Source organism: Apteryx mantelli, chromosome 2, assembly GCF_036417845.1.
Source record: "Apteryx mantelli isolate bAptMan1 chromosome 2, bAptMan1.hap1, whole genome shotgun sequence".
NCBI classification, from domain to species: domain Eukaryota; kingdom Metazoa; phylum Chordata; class Aves; order Apterygiformes; family Apterygidae; genus Apteryx; species Apteryx mantelli.
In genome coordinates, this window is record NC_089979.1 from 16,367,724 (window position 1) to 16,384,926 (window position 17,203).

At 38.3% G+C, this 17,203-nt stretch overlaps 1 protein-coding gene across 5 annotated transcripts in view; it reads left to right on the plus strand.

The window, feature by feature from the left end:
• Positions 1-17,203, plus strand: part of TRPS1 (transcriptional repressor GATA binding 1) — a 221,755-nt gene that overhangs the window by 38,280 nt on the left and 166,272 nt on the right. For 4 of the 5 annotated variants that reach the window (XR_010883272.1, XM_067290227.1, XM_067290228.1 and 1 more), the window contains exons 2-3: positions 1,392-1,550; positions 4,531-5,459. Coding sequence is in view for 4 of the 5 variants with exons in the window: in XM_067290227.1 (XP_067146328.1) it covers positions 1,514-1,550; positions 4,531-5,459 (966 nt within the window). In the remaining variant the exon portion in view is untranslated. Of the gene's footprint in view, positions 1-1,391; positions 1,551-4,277; positions 4,313-4,530; positions 5,460-17,203 lie in introns of those variants that run through there. The other variant, XM_013956896.2, reaches the window with a different exon arrangement.

Here is a 17,203-nt window from a genome sequence, read left to right on the forward strand (position 1 = left end):
ACTTGTGCAAACATTAGTCAGTGGCATATCACAAAATACAGACATCTTTCTAAATGTATTATTTTGTTAAAAAAAGCCCATGACTAAGACCTGGCCTAAGCCTGCTGCACAAGCATAAGGCAATAAGCATATTGTTACAATAGGCTTTGATGACAAATCACCACTTTCAATAAAAGTAATGAGTGGCAACAGTGACCCATTGTGAGAGCTGGTGATCAGCAGATAATTAGCCAGTATCTTCACCAGGCATAAGAAACCATTGATTTTCAGGATTTGTCTTTCCTTTCTATTTTATAAGAGAAGTACAGGAGTCACTATGGTAATTCATTATCCTTGAATGACAAACTGATTTTAGCAGAAGCTTCCACCTTCTGCTTCGAGGATTCGCTGATGTGGGCAGCTGTTGGGCAGAGGAGCCTGTGTCCTTCAGTTGAGTGTATCACGCAGAGTCACCTTGTCTGGTTTTGAGGGAAGCAGTGTATAGCTACCATTGTTATTTCCACATTAAAATACTTGAGGGTGATCATATGAGGTAAAATAAACACACATGTTTTAAAAGTAATGGCAACCTAATGAAAATAAGACACTAAAACCCCTGGATTATAGAAACCAAGGACGAATTCTGCAGCCTGTCTTTTGCCAGGGCCTTATCTGGCGTTCCCTGAGCTTGGGATGTTTTTTCATTTGCATCAGGCTTCATATTTCTTTTTCCCTTTTGAAAAGATCCCCATTTCCAGTGATGAAAAGATAGTTCAGCCCCAATGTCTGTTCAGCACTTGGCCTCTTCACTAAACGGCCAGCAGACTTGCTTATTACTGCGATGGCAAGTTTGAGATGTGGATACTTGCCCACTAACAACTAAACTAATACCACTAGATTCGTTTCAAGGGGGACACTAGGCAGCCAACAGATGATAACTTTCAATTGCTGACAGCAGAGCCTGGATTTGAACCAATTATTTGTGTGCTGTTATCATCCCCTTAGGCCAGTTCAGTTCCATACAATGTACAATACCTGTTAATATATGTGGATTTTTAAGGTGCACTCCCCGCCCCTCCCGCCCCCCAGCTTTTATCCAGCTGGGTTTCAACACTTATTTTAAACTTATTCTAAACTTGTTTTTTTGGTGAACCTCACATCTGAGATAATTTTTGTCTTTCTTTCTGTGTGTGTGTGTGCGCGCATGCGTGTGCACGTGTGTCTGCAGAAAAGAAGGGTATAACATTTCTCGTGCTTGATTGAAGCAGAGAACAGCGGCCAGTGTTTGTGTAGTGCCCACTAATAGATGCATGTGAATGTAAAATAGGCATAATAATGTTTTTAATTAAAAAAAGAACATATTGTGAATGCATAATTTAGGAAGGAAAACCTTTTTTTGTTTTGTTTTGCAGATATACAGATCAGCTCTCAAAATGTCTTCTGTGTCTTCCGTGCATCTTCTAAGACAATTGCATTAGCCCGCCTGCTAGTTGACTAATAGAATTAATAATTGTAAAAAGCACTCTAAAGCCACATGCCTTATGAAGTCAATGCTGGGTATGATTTTACAAGTATGTGATCCATTTTTTCAAGTGAAATTGTTAACTGAAAACGTTCTTGGCACACAATAAAACATTGTGCAATCTGTTATTTGTCTTAGAGATAATAATTTCAGAGTGGCTATATTCTTTTGATATCTAACTTATGACTTGCGAAGGGATAGTTTCTTCGATTTAGGAGTATTGCAAATGTAGTTTTATTTACATAATATGTCTCTGAAAAATGATAGTGGTGGAATTCCAGCGACAAAAAAATACTGTGTCTTTTCTTACTGTCCCCTTGAGTGGATATCAAGCAAATAAATGACAGATGATTTTTCAAAAAATAGAGCAAAAAAGGAGTGAAGATACTTTTAAATTCAACTTAAGAAAGTTTTGGTATTTAAATGAATGTTATCTTTTTTCCTTTCTTTCCCCAACTGTAGACTACTGCATGAAAAAGCTCCATTAGGCAGATATGAAATTTTTCTTCTTTTGTTAATGCACAGAGCCACAGACATGTCAGGATAACTTGAACTGAGGTATCTAGATCTGGAATACTGTCTAGTTAGACTGTATACAGTCCACATTTTTCTTTACTTTGCTTTATAGGGATTTTTTTTTCTGTCTTTCTCTCTGACTCTCTTCTGTCAGTTGCTATGAAGATAGCAAATTCTCTAAACTTCCTTTATCTGCCAAAAATATCTGTAACAAAAACATTTTAAAACATTGCATATTGTCTTGTTTAATTCTGACTGAGGTAACAGCCGTGATGTTTCCTTTCTTGATTTCTGATTTTTCCTTCACTGTACACAGTCAGGACTCCTTTCTCTATCCTCTAACTGCCATAAATTGCATGGTTTGGGATGGATTGGGAACCAAGTTCCAAGACGAAAAGTACAGACTTAGGTGAACACCTATCAGATATGCTCAACAGTATTTTTAGCGTGTGTTAACCAAGAAGATTCCTAAAGCCCCACAGAGAAACAGTAATGTTAAAAGGCTGAGGACTATCTATATACCTTGAACTATATATGTGTGTATGTTCTTTTGATAGGCTGAGTTTGTACTGAACAATTCTCTTATTACAACAGGAAATCTTTCTTTTCTCTTAGTTCTGAGTGATTTCATGGTTCAGAAGTTAGCGGGGGAAAAAAAAGTAAAATTCGGTGCATACTGGTAGGTGTGATTGACATTAAAGAGGAGAAGGCACTTGGTTCCCAAGTATGTATGCCTTCCACAATAAGGAATCGCAGTAGGCATTTAAGAAACCTATTAAGACCACACGGAGTGTCAAAATGTATGTAATCTGAGCTGGCATTCTGTGTGAAAGCAGCCTCGCTGTAGACGATGCTGCCTGTGGATCAGCTCAACCACAAAGACAACAGAGCCAGCCCAAGACACAAGTTGAACACTTCCCCTAAGAAGTTGTCTGTTTTTATCAGCATAGCATACAGTGCCCTTTCATGTGGAGCAGATGTAAATGAGAGGATGTACAGACGCCAGTTCTTTTATTTTTAACCTCCGTGCCTGGCCATACTTCTCAAAGTACAGTTTTGAGAAGGTCATTCTCAGCTTTTCAAGGTCTGGATATAGCAGCATTTGGAGCGCATCAGTGCAGCTCCCAGATCGCCAGGTGGTCCTCTGTTCACAGAGCAATATATAATGCCTCCGCATGCGCCCGGCCATGGCTGGCCTGGGAAGGGAGGCTCAGGCTTCCTTCTGCAGCTCGGCTCTCGTGTGTGGTGCTGCAGTCTGCTGCCACCGGACCACACGCGATTTGGCGAAGGGAAACATCCCTCATTGTATACAGAGTTGGCAAAGATAAGAGCATAGAAAAAGTTGTAGCACATCTGTCTTCTGCCCATAGCTAGCATGTGAATGCAAATGGATCAAAACAGCTGCTGAGGAATATCAGATCCAGAACCTGGAAGTGGAGAGTGCAGAGAGGTTTCATACTTTTTCTTTCAAGAAGACTGGGGAAGGTGAAGATAGGTAGTGAATCAGGAATTAGCTTTCTATCTGTATATTCTGATTATTTGTTCTTTCATAATATCCCCTGTTCAGCTAAGTCACCAGTGGCAGACTGCTTCTTTCTCTATGATCCTTATTACTGTCCTATCCAAGCTTTCTTAAATGGATACCAAAAGTGTACCTGCAAATTCAGCAGTCGTGGCTCTCTCTGAAACGAGGACTGAGCAGAGGAGCATTGAGCAGTTTAGCTCCATGTGGATTCCAGGTGTTTTCTGGGTAGATCCCTGCTCAGCAACACAGCAATGTCAAATGTCTGGATCTAGGCCTGTAAAATTTTATTGTCAACGGGTTACCGAATATAGTTTCTCTTCGTTTGGCAAATAGAACTAATTATATGAATAATGGACTGTGGGGCTGGACTCTAGAATTTCCATATAATCCTGTTTGAAGTTTATGGGCAGTAAGAGGGGGAGCTTTTGATATGGAGAAACTGATACCTGCTTAGGAGAGATATTTTGTCTAAAACCTCAAAGTCTGCTAAATCTGTTTCCTTCATAATAACTTGTTTAAGTGCTCCTGACTATGCCTTTCAGGTGTATTTCTGCTGAGCTACATTGTATGTAGTTGTGCAGTGTACATATATTAGACTGAAAAAGTTTATTTTTCCTCTTAGTATTTTAAAATGATTTTAAATGAAGCATTTAGTTTAAATTATGTCTGCCATTAACTGACCATTATTTTCAGAAAAGATAATGAAACCTGTGATGCACTTACTCTGATGGAAGTGTTTTCATAGGCTTTACAGTACTCTCTCAATCGAGGTTAGTCTCAGTGTGACTTTTTTATATATAAAGTTCCCATTTTCTGCATAGACAAGTGAAAAACTGTTTGACAAAAATTTTTCTCAAAAGTTTTAAGATTTTATACAGTTCAGAATGCTTTAAAAAGTGGGAGGCTTATAATCTGTTATGTATGTTGAATAATTCTATAGGGTTTTTTTTTGCTTCTTTTCTTTCTTTCTTTTTTTTTTTTGTGGTAGATATGGTCCGGAAAAAGAACCCCCCTCTAAGAAACGTTGCTAGTGAAGGTGAGGTACAGACCCTTGAGTCTGCAGGTACTGAAAGCGAAGAGTCTGGAAGGAAAAAAGAATTTCCCGCAGATCAGATGCAAGAAAACACTGACCAGGGTGATGCGGCAGAGTTAAATAACAAGGAGGAACTTTGCACGCATGTCCAAGAGCCATCTCCCAGCATTAAAAGGGACTTGAAAAGCTCAGTGCTGAGTGAAAAGGCTGGCTTCAATTATGAAAGCCACAATAAGGGAGGAAATGTTCCATCCTTCCCTCATGATGAGGTGACAGACAGAAATATGCTGGCTTTCTCATCTCCAGCTGTTGGGGGAATCTGTGAGCCCTTGAAGTCTCCTCAAAAATCAGATGCAGATGACACCCAAGATATGGTCTGTACCCTGTCAGGAGATGCAGCGGAGACAAATGAGGAGCATCAGATGTCGCCAAAAGCTTCAGATGAAGCAGTGCAAGTGCAAAGTGGTCAAACGGATGGCCAAGGCTCAAGCCCAGTCCCCATGGCCTCAAAAAACCCACAAGTGCCTTCAGATGGGGGTTTAAGGCTGAACAAATCAAAAGCAGATTTGTTGGTAAATGATAACCCAGATACGGCGCCTCTGTCTCCAGAGCTTCAGGACTTCAAATGCAACATCTGTGGATATGGTTACTACGGGAACGACCCCACAGATCTCATCAAACACTTCCGCAAGTACCACCTAGGACTGCACAACCGCACCAGGCAGGATGCTGAGCTTGACACTAAAATTTTGGCTCTCCACAACATGGTGCAATTCAGCCACTCCAAAGACTTCCAGAAAGTCAACCGCACTGTGCTTTCAGGGGTGCTGCAGGACATCAATTCCCAGAGGCCTGTCTTATTAAATGGGACTTATGATGTGCAGGTTTGTATTTCCCCAGTCTCCCTGCTGCTTCTGCGTTCTCTCTGAACTGCCAAGCCGCTTACTTACAAAGCATCTCCAACCTACGCGATTAAAATACATAATATAACCTGCTTAAGCCTTAAGAACCATTTTGGTCTATTTTAGCCAGTATTTTGCCAGCTTGCTGGTGACTATGGATTACTGTAATCATTACCCAAGGAGGGATATATCAGGATTTCTGGAGCTCTGTGTAATATCTTGTACAGTAGAGTACTACATGGCTTTTTGATCAGTGATATTTCTGTGTATAATCACAGTGGTAATCAATAGCAAAAGATCTTATACAGCAAACAGGCAACTTGCTGAATTGGTAATCCTATCTGGAGGATTCTCTATCAAGGAAAGAAAAGAGAAAATAACAATGAAAAATAACAACCAGATAGACAAAAGACTGCAGCTGGAAATTAAAAATATAATCCTAAAATATTCAGCTGATGGGAGTCGAGATTTGGCGTATTGATTCTTTATTAAGATAAAATAAACTACAAGTCTTGGCAACTCTGAAGCTGTCTAGTGCCAGAAAAACAGGATACACAATGGGTATTTAAGAAATTTTAAAAGTAACAGTAACACTGTTACTTCACATTAGTGAGACTGTAAAGAAAGAACTATTGCCTCAGCCATTTTCTCATGTAGTTTTAGCACTGAAGAAACTACATTTCAGATACTGCTGTAAAAAAAAAAAAATCATTTTACTGTAAAGAAGTATATCCAAAACCTTTGCATGGAGTCTATATTAGTTTCTTAACAGTTAATATTGAATTAGTTAAAAAATTATCTTTGGTGCTGCTTTTTTTTTAAAAAAAGTTCCTCTCATGGATGAACTGAAAGACATGCTAGAACACCTCAGTACTCTATGATATAAAAATTCAGGTTTTTAAAAGATTGGTAGCAAAAGTTGCATGCAAAATGAGTTCAGATGTCCATCCAATTTCAAGAGCATGTTTGCATAGGACATGATGCCTGTCCTGGTAGAAATGACCAGACAAAACTCTAAGGTATGTTTAAAAAAAAAGGAAAAAAATGGAAGATTTTTAATAATGCTTGCAGAAGCTTTAGCTATTAGAGAGAATTTTCACAAAAGAGGTTAAGATAGCTAATACCTAACTTCAAGTAAGAAGCAGAAACAGGAACACAAGTCAGGAACTTGAAGCTTTTGAAGTGATTTAAACTTTTCCTCTTTTTTCAGAAACTCTACAACTTCTTTGTGGAACATCAAATCAAACTTAAGATCGTTATTATGCCTAAAAGCTACAATCTTTGAACTGCTGTCTTATTAAAAGATCACTTCACTGTCTCATGTCAGACACTCTCTCCTGTCAAACTGTGATTAGAAAGCAAATACGTGATTTAGTTAAAAGAGGTTGGAAGTGAATAATGTCAGAATGTGAAATGATGGTTTATAATTAGCCCATAGTATGATGTTAATACCTGGATTTCCTGCTATAGTTTCAGTTTGCTGACACTGGGGACAGCATCTTAGAGCAACTGATCTGTGCTGTCAGGAAGACATTCAAACTGGAACAGCTCAGGCGTACAGTATAGAGGAATTTGAGTTTCTAAACACACTTTCATTTCCTCCAAACAATTGTTTCGTTAGGTCCTTAGTTATTTATAGGAAAGTTTATGCTTGATTAGAATGAGCTGGACACTTTTCCTATGCAGTGTTTTCAGAAATAAAACAGATGTGTGAGCTATCTCAGTTTGAACTGATAGAAGTAGAAATAAAACAGCTGAACCTAGACTATACTTGTCTACTAAACCGTGGCAGTAAGATACTACAGGGAAGACAAAAAGCGGTAGGAAACAGCCCATAGATAATCTGCTTAAGATCAGTCTTTTTTCAGACCAAAAACATTTTCCAGAATAGAACAGACGGCCTATACAATGTTGGCAATTTATTTTAAAGAAAAAATTGGATCTAGAAAATTAAGAGTGCTAATTTTCCCTGCCTGATTTGGGAAGAGAAGATTAAATAAGCTTTTGTGCCAAATGCCATACTTCATCACTTGCACATGCACCAGATGTTGATCCAGAACATGTCAGAAGATAAGTAACTGATTAATATTTTTATGCTTTCTCCTCCCCCACTCCCGATACAGAGCAGCCTTGTGAGATTCATAAACATAGTAAAAGAACATCTGAAATTCCCCTTTGCACCCACACATTTTTATATTGCTACTATGTCCATGTTGGAGGGGATTTTTCTCAGGCATCTGAAGGGCTGGCGTCTCCTGCCGGAAGGAAGCGTTGTATTGATTAAAACTCCAGTTGAAATTGGTTCGGTCAGAGTCCTCCATAAGAAGGAGAAGGAGCTGAACTTGAAGCACTGGTGTTCGTCTAAACAGCATTATCTTGTTTAGATGCTGGGCTAAAGGCAAATAATCCCTTCATAATTAACTGGAAATAGTAGTGGACTGGGATTAAGTTTGATTTATTGATCTCATTGCACTTAACAAACTGTTCTGTTGTAGCCAGGGTGAAAGTTATTGACAGATTTACGATGTCAGGCCGGGGAGCTAGGGCCAGAGGCCAGAGGATGAAGATCAGTGATTTTGATCTGACTCACGGTGGTTAGCTGGAGACCATGGTATATAATGATTTGCACCAGTGAGACGTGCTGTTGACCCCCAGAGTTTGCAGTCATAACGAAAACAAAGGAGCAAAAAGCAATGGAAAAATGTCAGAACGCAGAAAAATCCCGTGTCTGCTCTTAGGTAGCAATGTGGTCCCTTTGCCAACGGCTTGGAGGAAAGCAATCAAACGCATTTTTTGAATCATGCCGCACAAATAATGTCTGTCCTAGAAAATTAAAAAAAAGAAATCCCCAAGCCATAAAGCCAAATTTTTATTGTACTGCAGTCAGCAGAATATTAGGGATATACGTTTGGCTTCACATCCAGGTGTATGAATGCTGTGATCATGTTTTGTAGTATATAAAGTTGATTTGGTTAGGAATGTTGTAAATAATTCAAGCTTCCTGGCCTACTGAGTAAATCTGCTGTGTAGATTTCTTCTTGATTAGAATATTTAGTCAAGCAAGATATCTTTGTCTTCTTTGAAGATGCAATATAGTTTGGAATATCTGCTTGTATTCTCTGTTCCCATTTTCTTTCTCAGACGTGTTTAGTTCATTGAATCATAATAAATTCCATAGGACAGAATAAATTCACTGAGCAATTTCTGGGAGATTACCTTTCTTTCTGGTATTAGATATTAGAAAACATTTGCTAGCACATTGCTGAATTCATAGAGAAGGTGTTATCAGCTCTGCGGCTGTTATCGGAATGATATTTGTAGTGAGATCAGTGGCCATTCATTAATTTTTCTTCAATTTTGGTTAACTGGTCAATCTCTCAGCTTTGTCTTGCTGGACATTTTAGCCTAAACATGACTTTGCGGTTGTGCCTAGAACATTGGAGTTTAGGCCAGATCTGAACAAAGACTAATTTTGCTTAACTTAGTCATCTGAATTTTACTTTAACAGCTGTGATCCTGAAAACTATTGCTCTTCTGCTGTATGACTAAGGCTCCTTCTGTGTTTGGTCTAATGAGTCTTTAACATAAAGTATGGAAAGGTTTAGCCAATAGGTGGGAGTCTTTTCTCTATCTTTGAATTATTTCATGAGGAGTGAGTGGGACAGCTTCAACAGAAAGGCTGGAGAGCACCGTCTTCCCTGTATCAGCCTATAGCTAAGGCATTAGGACATTGTCCAGCAGGAGAGAAGAAGTGGGCTTGAATCCCCTATGACAGAGCAAGGAAAGGAGCCTAGTTTTCCTGTTTCCTGAACAAGTGTTCAAGCCATTAGACTATTGTATAAAAGGGAGCATGACCCCGTTTCCTGATATGTTTTAAAAGAAAACAGTGTCCTTCAAAGAATGGACAGAAATGTCTGCATTTAGGTGAGGGTTTCAGATGGCATGTCCCAAGGGAGGAGAATTGTATTCATGCAGCCGTGAATACAGACATACTGCAGTGCTCAGCATTTCTTAGGATGACTCTAGGCAGCTCCACATTGTGTGTGTGAGCTTTGAGTAGCTTCCTGCTCAGCATGGCCGGGTCTTCTGGAGCTTATTTTCAGATATCTACCTCCTCATGTGTCCAGTCATTATAGAGATACAGGCTCCTGTATGAAAGTATTAAAAAGTGTTTTTTTTCAGATCCAGCCTTTTCATTTGATTCTTTCATGGTTTTGGGTACTGACACTAGACTATGTTGTAAAGGATGAGACAACAAATTTCTGACAAGTCATGTGATAATGAAAGACATCCAAAAGCTTCTTAATTGTATTCCAGTGAGTCGAGAAAAAAAGTATTACATTATTTCACTATTCCACAGATTAATGACAGGTTGGTAGCAGATTTTTCTTTTGAGGTTCCAGACATCCAATATTTTAAGGGTTATCCTGCATTACTCAAACAAATCCTGTGTGATGTTTGAATATGGGTAACAACTTTTCCAGGATTTTCATAGCAGCTGAGAACACTTCTGGATGTCCAGCTACCTGGCTGCTCGGTGTCCTAGAAAGGGGCAGAAGTGCCCATGCAAATGGGGTGTGTAAAGCTCTTTTTTTCCTCCATTATAAATCAGTGTTAGACTTCTTGTGCATATGCAAAGCTATGTATGTGTGATTTTTAGTGTTCTGGATTTCAATATATCAAATATGGCAGCTTTTCTGTTCTCACATTAGAAGTATGTGACTAGTAATACAATTTATAATTAAAGTCTGGTCTAACTAGGATTCAGCTGAATAAGAACCGGTGGTTTTATTATTAATAGCTTCTGCTCTTTATCCTTCACTCTTGTATTAGCAGTTTGATTGAATATGAAGCTGTGAAGGTAAGGATAAAAAAAAATCTGGGTCTGGAGGGGTACAGATGTTATCAACATCCCTCCTGATGCATATGGTTTCCTCTACACTTCAGGTGGTTTGGCAAAGGAATTCTTGTTGATATGGAAAGAATCTGTACTGGAGACATAAATAAGTACAGCATGTATTTTTATATTAGTAACAAATCGAACCTCTTTAAAGTTCAGCTTTGTAGGCTTCCTATCAGGTGGCATAAATACATAGCTAGTGGACATTAGTAAATGAAAACATGTATGTGAATGAATTTCATTTTCCTCACGTGCTTAGAGAAATGAATCCTAATTTTATGATGTTGGTCTTACTGACTTTTTTTCTAATTGTCCATAAAACAAGAATTAGATCTAAATATATTGACCAGCCATTGGTGCATATGACGTGTCCTGATTTTTTTGGACTAAGTCATGTAGTTCTGTTCTTGAAGTAAGTGCCTAAAATAGCTCTTGCATGAAGGTGAGATGTCTCAGAAAGGCCTGGTTCATCTGTGAGCTCGCTGCACTGACAGCACTCACTGGGGACTTCCCTGTTTGAGCTGTAGGCTGTCAAACTGTCTTGGGTGTTGCATCTGCATATGTGCATACCTGTTTATTCTGAGTTTTATTTCTGGGTCATGGTCAGGCTTGGAGACTGCCTTCACACTGAGAGTCACACCTCATAAACACAGGAGTCTGGGCTCTCCTTTAAATTACAGACATGAAAAAGAAATGGTGGCAGGTGGAGAAAGGAGTGGTGGTAAAAGGTACCCAACTTTATGTGTATACACACTCATATATATACATATATATGCATATATTTAAAATACACATATGTGTGTATTCATATATGTTTCTTTTATATTTTTGTATACATACATGAATACATACATATTATCCACTATGTGAAAAAAGCATCTGTGGTCTTGTAGGCATCTACATTCTTTATTGAATTTAGCCCACAAGTAAAGATTTATATTAATGTGTGTAGTAGAAATTCTTTCTTATCATTTATGTGGATACATTAGCAAGTTTACTATTCAGAATGATATGCTGTGATTTACAGCATGTCAGCTGCTAAATGGTAAGTGCCTGTGAACATGCACTTGCTCTCTAACAGAAATGAGCTATTTTTGCCTTCTTTCAGTGAGAAACAGTCTACCCTCAAATTAGAGTATTCATATGGGCAGTTACTGCGGAACAACTGACGTGATGTATATTCACAGCCTTCAAAGCAAAGTTGTTTATGTGCTAATATTCCTCATCTTTATGCCAGGGATATCTGGTAGTGTTTGAAGACCAGTTAATGAAGAAAGTTGGTGAGACTAGTAATAATCAAGAATATATTTAAAGATGTACTGCTAAGCTAGCCTACACAAATGACAAGAGCTCAAAAAATAAAGTTGCTAGAAAAAAAGGAAAGAGGCTAGGTTTTCTTTTGGTGTAAATCAGTGCAAGCTTGCCTCAAAGTCTGTGAAGCTGTGTGAGTTTACAGTAGCCAAGGCACTGTCTGGTAATTTTATGTGTACAGAGAGAGCATATAAAGGATGTTGCTTCCTTTTGATGCTAGATATTGGTATACTAGCATTAGTTAGCAAATGAAAGTCTCTATTCTGTGTTCCTTACTTTTATCATTTTTACACATCTGGTCTCCTGGCCTTAATCTAAGTCCTGCTATTGTTCTGTCCCAGTCTTTGTTTTAAAAATATTCTAGTCTGCTACCTTTTATATTCTAATGTCAAAAACCATATTGGCTTCAATGGCAACAGAATAAATCTTGAGAAGAATACACTCATTTCAAACAAATGTGACTCAATAGTATGCTTTCTTGTTTTGGTAAATAGCAATAGCCCAGAAAGCCAGGAGTCTTTGCCTCACTTATGCAACATAGTTCTATCTACAGATACAGTTAATCATAGTATGGTAAATAGTTTCAAGAGTAAATATACTCTGAGGATTATCCTAGTTGTACATGTACAGGGAGAGACAGAGAGAGAGAATGAGTTCTCCATACTGGAGTTGAGAGAGCTGGGTGGTGTTACACAAACTTGCATGAAAGCCAAGAATCTGTTCTGGCCTGCATGACATGAAGAACTTCATAAATGTGGGATGGTTAAAATGTTCTGGATGCTATATTGCACAAAGCAAATGAATAAACAAGAGCATTAGAAAATATTTTAGGATTAGAAGATTAAGAGTAATTGGCTAAGGCAGACTGGATGGCTCAGGAGGTTGGTAAGGGATCTAGAGCCTTTCACCTCCTGATTAGCCAGAGATGTAACCCAGGTAATCAAAAAAGAAAATTTGTTAACATTTGATATTCCAAATTTTGAAGTTTGGTCTAGTTTCTAATCTAATCTAGTTGCAGCAGAGGCAAGGGATCAAAGACAGCTTTACCATGAGCATGTAAGTCTTAAGGTTAAATCCCTTGTGTGGTTATAGGCCACTAGTTCTGCTGGTGGAATTTTCTTCATGAAATAAATGATTACAGGAGCTGGCTGACTTTGTCTTCCTTGGTAAATTTTTTATTTTCTGTAAGCAGAAAACTATTTTTAAACTCCTTTGGCATAATAACGACTTAAGAACTTCAAAAAGGAGGTGAAGAATAGGGTAGCGTAGCATTTGGATCAAGGGCAGATTAAATATGAAACACAAGTTTTTGAAAACTGAAAGTACTTATCCTAGCCATAGTCCATCTATTCCATGAAATCATTGTTTTTGATTTGAGTAATTAAGGTAATACAGACATATCTGTTGGAAACATATAGTGCAATTATACTGCTTTGTTGAAATACTTGCCAACATGCTGTAGAAAGTACATTTTGAAATGTTATCAATTATCCTGTTATCTTTTCTCCTCTTTCTGGCTATTTTTAGAAATGTGTGCATGTGTGAGGAGATAGTTTAGTTGTATTAAAACATGAACTTCTGTCCTTGTGGTAATTTTAGTCCTGGTCTTTTGGATTTTGATAATTTTCCTCATTAATTGAATGAATTTAAAAATTAGAGGTTTGAGTTTCAGGGAGTCTTACTGTGAAATGTATTTCAGTTTAATCTCAAATGGAGACATGGCTTTGAAGAGCGATTTTTGAAGAATGTTAGTGCAACCATCTAAAGCACAATAATGCAGAACCCATTCTAATAGCCGTCCTTTTCCTACGCAGCATAATAATTGATCCATGTATATATAATGAAGGGAAAGATTTGGGAAGATGCCATATGAGGAATGCATAATACTGTTCTCTTTCCTGCCCATAATACTGTTCTCTTTCCTGCCTGTCTTCCCCCCCCCCCCCAAAAAAAAAAAGGTTATTTGTGCGCTCCTTCATGAGATGTTCTCATCCAAAATGGAGAGAGAATTAGTTTGGATCAAGGCATTATAAATTCCCATTATGCCATTTGCATCAATGAACTTATGCCCAACTCTGTAACTGTTCACACTGTAAATGACACCTTGGCTACTGGTCTAACCAGAACAACTATTTCTGTGAAATTTTTTCCACCAAAGTGTCTTATTCTTAAAGAGATTTATGTATTCTTTCTACCACCTATATCACAATGATTGAGGTACTGCAGGAATAAGTGATTATCCCAAGGTCTCACAAGAAAACGGCAGTGAAGGAAAAAACTAAATCAAGCCTCCCCAGTCCCTACAAATGTCCTATATGTTAAGTTACCTTTAAAAAGAGAATCATGAAGATAAATTTTCTTGTGTGATTATTGAAGGAGCCATTTATCTATAGGATCCTTAGATTTCCAGTGCAGTCTCTACCTGTACATCTGAGCGCCACCAGTTATGTGAAAGGGAACTTTAGACTTCATGGCTCTAATAGAATTGCAGAGTTTTAGCATTGCTTTTGTTTTTTTCCTTCTGATTTGTGTTAGGGAAGAGCATCTACATAAGAAGATACAACTATGAGGGCAGAGCAGGGGACTAGGTTTTGCTTAGATTGAAATGAACCATGGGAATAAATACTTGAAGCTAATACCTCTGCTATCTTGAAGAAATGTGGATATTGATTTCTAGGGTATATATATTTCTTCTTCTTTCTCCTTCTTTCTCTCCTTTATTTTTTCTCTTTCTGGGGAAGGTAAGAGAAAGCGAGAGAGTAAGGACAGTTACATATCCAGTGAAGGAGTTTGGTGCCCCTTCATAGAGATGTGTAAATGAAAAATCTGAAAGTCAAGCCAAGACTTGAGTAGAATGCATGAATCCAAACAGTTCTGCAAATGTGTAGGCTTCACCCAGATTTGCCTGGCTGAAAAGATGAAGCAGCTTCAGTTTATACCGTTATTATTTTCCTTCAAGTGCTTTTCCCAATCTCCTTGTGTGGAAGCCAGTTTCTTTAGTTCTCTCGCTCTTTAGTTTAGCCATGGCTTTTGCATGTAATAACATTACAGGCCCTGTATTACCTTTCATGTACACAATCTCTTAATAGGATATATTATTTTGGATTGTGGCAGGGTACTCAGGGAAATGCCAACCTGATAATTAATAATCAATTCCATTCCAGTGCTTCAAAGATTGTTTTTTTCCCTCTATTGCAACTGGCAAACAGAAATGAAGTGTAAATACTTAGTTCTGCATTATCCTCTTCAGATGCAGAGAAGGAGGTATTAGCAAACTTGCTATGTAGGCCACTAAGCAGGATTAACAAAAATTACTGAAATGTTGTAATTTACAGTCAGTCCATTGTATAAATTGCTAACATTAATGTTTCTCCAGTGTTCAGAAGTTAGGTCTTTCAGAAATTCCAGTGCTCAGAGTAATCAGCAATGAACAGCAGCTGAAATTGTCACTCACAATTTTTACAAGTGTCTGTGCGGTGTCTGCAAAATAGGTTTGTCATCTGTAGGCTCTGTGAATGGATACCTAAGAATAATGGACGTATACTCATTAGAACCACTTAGAGGTAAAGCATTTTGGCCAGTTTATAAAGCAAACATAAGTAACTAAATAAATGGGCAAAACCAGATCCCTCGCAACTTAGGAAATCCCACGGTGAGCTGCTATTATTTTCTGTTTACCGTAATTCCATCAATGCTCTTTTTAAGCTGTCTTTTGACACCAGTGAGACCTTGAACATTGAATTAATGCAGTGGATGGAGACCTCGTGTGCCAGACACTATGGAGCAAGCCCAAATCCCACTATTGTCAGTGAATCAGGCGCAGTACATTTTTTGTCTCCAGTTCTTGCTAGCCATAAAGTGAATAAAATAAAGCATCTTCTGCAATACAGAAGGTCTGTTAAAACATTCCTCTTCCAAAGAGCCTCTTCAAATCTTGATATAACTTGATGTAGCAAAACTTGATATTCGTAAGTTGATATTAGAACTTGGAGTTCCAGTTTCAATGTAAATGTTGCTGTAGTTAAATAGTAGCTATTTGGCTGTCTGGCTCACCATTGCCTGTTGAAATTTGTTTTCTAAACAAACAGAAATTAATTTTCAGTTTATTAGAGAGAAAGAAAAAAGGTTTCAACCAACTTACGGGAACTGTGTTTTCTTTTAAAAAAAGAAACAGAGGCTGAAAAGCAGCTCATTATATCATGGTTTAGCAGCGCATTGACTCACTATGCATGCTCGGTTCTGATGGCACACACAGTCTAGCATCTCATTCTCCAAACTAAATGGCTAAAAGGCATTTGTATTATATGCATTTAAAAATGTTTACATTTTGTGCTCTCTGTATGTCTGAGTCTTTCCGTATGGTGGGATACTGAATGAGCAGTGATCACATGCTTTCTTTGTGGCACAGCTGTTGAGAAGAAAAATAATTACACTATTTGCCTAACGCATTACAACTGAATCCTGCAGAAATGTAGTAATACACTTACTCGTTGGGAGAATGAAAATCTAACCCCTTGTGGAAATTTTATATTCCCTGTAAGGCATCTATTGGACATAAAAATTGAGAACGTGGCGTGAGGAAGCTTCCAGCCATGTCTTTGATACAGTGGAGTAGACTGGATGATGGCAAAGGTGTAGGTGGCCGTGAATTTTGGATGGGAAGAGGAGTTGTTTTCTGGATGCTGTAGATTTTTTATTAATTTTTAGAAGGATAGCAGTGGTGACATTTCTGTCAGGAGATTCTTTTTTTGGCCTCCAAACCAGTTGTACAGGAGCAGCAAATCTCCCCTGATGTCAGTGGGCAGGTGTGGTGCGCTCCTGGGAAGGGCCGGCCGGCCTGCTCGGAGAACACCCATTCCAGTAACATAAGCCCTGGAAGCTGCTCTTCCTTCCTGCAGACCAGTTTGCTCCTAGATCATGAGAACAGTGCAGTAGACCTACTTTTTTTTCTTTTCTTTTTAATTAGTGATGTCAGGAACTTGGGTGTGGTAGGCTGCTTTGCCACATGCTATTTTTCTACTGTAGTTTTTCCATCCTCATTTTACTAAGTTGAGCTCTGTATATAAGAGGGAGGGAAGTTTTCCTCGGAGAACGTTTGCACTGAGTAATCTGTGAGAAAACCGCCTTTCATTTCAGACATCAGCCGCTGCAGCTTTCTTCAAAAGAGTCCTGGTGGATACTGGATACTCCTGTAAGAATGTTCTTTGTAGGAGTTGGTTGTACTCCGACCCAACAAACTACACTCACGTTTTTAAATTCAGTACTTTTTTGCTCATATTTAGAGAGTAAGTCTCTTGGGCCGTTAAGCACGAATACCATTAAAACATGTAAGTGTATTGATAGAAAAAGACAGAGAGCCCATTCTTTTACCCCACCACTGGTGTGTATATACATACATACATACATATGCTGGGATATCTATCTATCTATATATCTATTTCTCTATATATAGATAGATATATATATATCCCAGCAAAGTCTCCCAGCAAAGGGTTCAATACTTTGGGAAGTGATC